Below are 4,918 nucleotides of genomic sequence, written 5' to 3' on the forward strand. Positions count from 1 at the left end.
ACACACACACACACACACACACTCACACACAGTCACTCTCACGTGCACTCACACACACACACACAGTCACACTTATACACACACAGACACTCAGACTCACACTCATTCGCACAGTCACACTCACATGCACACACACGTAGTCACACTTACTCATACACACACACGCACTCACACTCACATGCACTCACACTCACAAGCACTTACATGCACTCACACACAGTCACACATACATACACACACACACACAAATACTCGCACACTCACACACACTCAAATGCTTGCACACACACACACACACTTAAACTCACACTTACACTTGCACACTCACATAGTCACTCACACTCACAGATGATTTGTGATGTGATGTGATATGATGTGGTGTGTGTGTGTGTGTGTGTGTGTGTGTAAGACGTGCTCAGCTAGACTCCTGCATTACTGTATTATCACTCCATGCAGCTCTGGATCTCTCATAGGGAGATGATCAATAATATTGATGTCATAACCGCAGACAGAGATAATCAGACTCTTACAGACAGACACAGAGCGACTGAAACATGAACAGAGACAGAAGACGTGATCAGCTTCATGTTACATTACTACATCAGTTGTGTTGCTTCACTACCTTATTGAATAGTGGAAATTCCTTTCATTTTTTGTGCTGCATAACGTAAGTTTACTGTTTAAACATGGAAGAAATATTGTGTTCTATTCTTTAAAAATACTTTTTTATAAACTATTATTATTATTATTATTATTATTACTTTGAGAAGTAAAATTTACTGTACAGTACTGATACATTTTGTAACAATTTTTTTCAAGCTAAACTTTTATTTTGGCAGGTTGTAGTGAAGATCTTTAAGTTTCTGTGTGTATCTCCCGATAATTTTCAGAAAATAAATGGTGAAATGCTGGTGAAGTGACTCTCAGATGAAGTTCATGTGCTCATATATTAAGATGCAGACGAGTGTCACGTGTGTTTCAGTATGTGTAGTAGAGCAAACTGACACACACACAACATGCAGATTCACATTTACACAGCAGTGCTTTAACATTCACAGACACTAGTGCATACGTGTACAGCCCTACTTTTGATTCATTCATCCAAATGTTGCCAAATTCCATGACATTCCTTGTTATAAGGAATTCCATTTTTATTACTGGATTCCGTCTACTATTTCATGAATACTATGAATTCAGACACACCACTCTTTTTACTTTTTTTCTCTTACTATATAGTGTAGTGCATATTCATTAATGGAGATGCTCAAGCTCTCTGTCTCCGAGCAGGTTTTGCTGGGATCTCCTCATGCTGCTGCTAATGGTGGGAAACCTCATCATCCTCCCGGTGGGAATCACCTTCTTCAAGGACGAGAACACTCCTCCGTGGATCATCTTTAATGTGGTGTCGGACACGCTCTTCCTGGTGGATCTGGTGCTGAACTTCCGCACCGGGATCGTGAAAGAGGACAGTACGGAGATCCTGCTGGACCCCAAGGCCATCCGCCAGCGCTACCTGAAGAGCTGGTTCCTCGTGGACTTCGTGTCCTCGATCCCGGTGGATTACATCTTCCTGATGGTGGACCTGGAAGCTCACCTGGACTCAGAGGTCAGTCTCTCTCTCAGCAGAAGGCATTTTCTTGATTCAGGAATTTTATTAGTGTATTTTTCAAATAAATAAATAGTTAAACATATGAAAAAAATGAATTAAACAGTGTAACCAGCAGTGTACTTTACTCTCCTTCATGTCCTTCAAAACCTCAATGACCTTCCGTCTTTCTTCAGTGAAGCATTAAAGAAGATATTTTGAGAAATGTCTCAGTGTTTTTGTTCATACAGTGAAAGTCAGTGGGGACCTAATTCATTTTTGGCTAAACTATCCCTTTAACCAGCAAGTCATCCATGGTCAAGTCAAGTCACATTTATTTCTATAGCACTTTATGCAATGCAGATTGTTTAAAAGTAGCTTCACAGTGATGAACAGGAAGATAACAGTGTGAATGTTGTAAAATTCATCAATTATGAAACAAATTTCGGCTGTAAAGCAGCTCTACAGAAGACAATAGAGTCATTATTCAGATCAATTCAGTTTGGTTTTTATCCAGCAGTTAAATCAATAATATTACTGAATATGAAGTATCATTTACTGTCCTACAGAAAGCAGTAAATGAACACTGGCTGAATGTGTGTGTGTGTACACACACACACACACACACACACCCTCTGTCTCACAGAAACACACACACAGACATAATTTGTTCTTATTTTATTACTGGCTTTATTACTCTTCTTACTTGCATTATTTAGGCTACTATTAGATTTTGCTGTCAAAATTGGTATTGAGTTTGCAAAAGTTCAAGCCAAGGTTTCCGCCATGGGGAAAAAAAATTAAAAAGGTAATTTGCAACTTCCTCACAATCTGGACTTTTTTCCCTCACAACAAAATTAGAATTGCAAGATATAAAAGCAAAATAGCAAGAAAATTGCAATTCTGAGAAGAAAAGTCTGAATTGTGAAATATAACCTTGCAATTGCAAGAAACAAAGTCATAATTGTTAGATACAAAGTCACAATTAGCTTTTTTTCTTTGTGGTGGAAACAGAATTGTGAGATGTAAACTTTGTGAGAAAAACTTTGTGAGAAAAAAGTCAGAATTCTTAGTTTATTATATCTATATAAAAAAGAGTAAATTGTGAGATAGAACTCAGAATTGCAAGACAAACAGTCTGAATTGTGAGATAAAATGTCGCAATTGCCGTTTTTATTTTTATTTCATGGCGGAAACGGCCTTCCATATGTATTTCCCACCGCTAGCATGATGTTTCCAAAATCAGTGAGTAATTGAGTTAAATATTCATGGTCTCAGTATTGAGCAGAATAACTGTGATTGTGGTTTATGCTGAAATCAAGCCGATAAAATACACATGAATGAATGTTTTTAAATAGGAGAGTGATGATATGAGTGTGTATTGCACAGATCTTCCACATGACCTATGACCTGGCCAGCGCGATGGTGCGGATCGTCAATCTGATTGGCATGATGCTGCTGCTGTGTCACTGGGACGGATGTCTGCAGTTCCTGGTGCCGATGCTGCAGGACTTCCCACCCGACTGCTGGGTCTCCAAAAACAACATGGTGGTGAGGAACCTTACTGACACATGATGACTGTTTTCAAACGGGTTTCACAAATGCTCTGCCATTGGCCAGTCAGTCATATAGCCCCGCCCCCAAACCCACATCAAACAGATCAGTGTAAAAGAGTCACAGGTTTGTTTGAAGCTCACGTGAGTTGCTCAAACGCTGTCATCAAAGCATGAACAGCAGATTTGAAAGTAAAAGGCGGTACTAAAGTCTGATTTTGTGGGCGATGTGTTCAGTTATTATCATCTTAATTCAAGTGAGGAAGGATTGTGAAAGCCTGGCAGTGTGAGCACTACTGTAAGGTTAACTCTGCATGGTGTAAATGTTTGAAAATGATTAACAGTTGCAAATAAACATTCATTAGGAATTTAGAAAAGTAATCAAAAATTAATCAAATGTAATCAGTTACATTACTTTAATAAAGTAATTGAAAAAGTTACACTACTATTACATTTTAAATAGGGTAACTTGTAATCCGTAACCTGTTACATTTCCAAAGTAACCTTCCCAACACTGCTCATGTCAGAATTTGCATAATTATGAGGCGGTTAGTCAGAATTCATTCTGAGCTCTTCACGTCCTTGGACTTAGAGATGATTGGTTTCTATGGCAACGCTCATAATGCTCATGGATTCATGCTGATTCGTCATCACTAGAGGCTCGTGTATTAATCTACTTCATGCTTTTTACCTGCATTGTGAGCTGTGAATATAGTGAAGTATGAAGTATTCCTGCAGCTCCAGCAGTAGATCATGACGCTCGCAACGGCAAGGTCACGGGTTCGATTCCCAGGAATGCATGAACTGATCTAATGTATAGCTTGAGTGCAATAAAAGGCTCTTTGGCTAAATTAATAAATGTAAATCTGTTTTTATTTTTCTTAAATTCCAATTCTGTGTTTTCTGTTTACATTTTTCTAATTCTCTTTAACAGGATAATAAATTTTTAATAATCAAAAAGCATTTCCAAACAATTGAATTAATAAAACTTTAACAATCTTTTGAAATATAATCAGATGAAAATATAACAATTAATTTACAACAGAACATTGCATTTTTTGTCAAAGAAAATTTTATCAATCATTTCTGTTACTGACAGACTTTATATTTCAGAAACAGTCACAGCCGCTCGTTCATGCCATTGTACAGCCCTACTTTTGATTTATTCATCTGAATAGACACATTTTGTGGCATTCCATGTTTTACAGTAAAGGATGACGTGAATGAGGCTGATGAAACTGCGTGTGTGTGTGTGTGTGTGTGTGTGTGTGTGTTTCTTCACTGACTGATTGCTTTGACATGCACCTGCTTGTCCTGTCGGAAACATTAAGGCAACATTAAGAAATAGCTCTAATTAAAAACAGGACGCACACATGCACACACACACTCACACATACACTCACACACATGTGCACACACACGCACACACACACACATGTTGGTATATGTGGTTTAAGGGGACTCTCCATAGGTGTAATGGTTTTTCTACTCTGTACAAACTGTATTTTCTATCCCCTTACCCTAAAGCGACCCCGCACACAAAACTTTCTGCATTTTGAGATTTCCAAAACACTTCATTCTGTATGATTTATAAGCTTGTTTCTTCTTGGGGACCAAAAAAAATATCCCCACAAGGTCAAAATATAATAGTATTACTATACTTGTGGGGACATTTGGTCCTCATAACATAGTGAATACTAGTACACACACACACACACTCTCTCTCTCTCACACACACTCACACACACACACACACACACACACACTAGCTGTCACACAC

The 4,918-nt window shown here is 38.2% G+C and overlaps 1 protein-coding gene across 1 annotated transcript in view; it reads left to right on the plus strand.

Moving 5' to 3' along the window:
- The window catches only part of LOC107698181 (potassium/sodium hyperpolarization-activated cyclic nucleotide-gated channel 3-like), a gene marked incomplete at its 3' end in the record, with an annotated part of 13,207 nt that overhangs the window by 2,912 nt on the left and 5,377 nt on the right, over positions 1-4,918 (plus strand). Inside the window, exons 2-3 of the mRNA XM_016499138.1 lie at positions 1,288-1,606; positions 2,975-3,136. Of these exons, the coding sequence (XP_016354624.1) occupies positions 1,288-1,606; positions 2,975-3,136 (481 nt within the window). The remainder of the gene's footprint in view (positions 1-1,287; positions 1,607-2,974; positions 3,137-4,918) is intronic.

The sequence above is a fragment of the Sinocyclocheilus anshuiensis genome, unplaced genomic scaffold, assembly GCF_001515605.1.
Source record: "Sinocyclocheilus anshuiensis isolate Anshui unplaced genomic scaffold, SAMN03320099.WGS_v1.1 scaffold2292, whole genome shotgun sequence".
In the NCBI taxonomy this organism is placed as follows: domain Eukaryota; kingdom Metazoa; phylum Chordata; class Actinopteri; order Cypriniformes; family Cyprinidae; genus Sinocyclocheilus; species Sinocyclocheilus anshuiensis.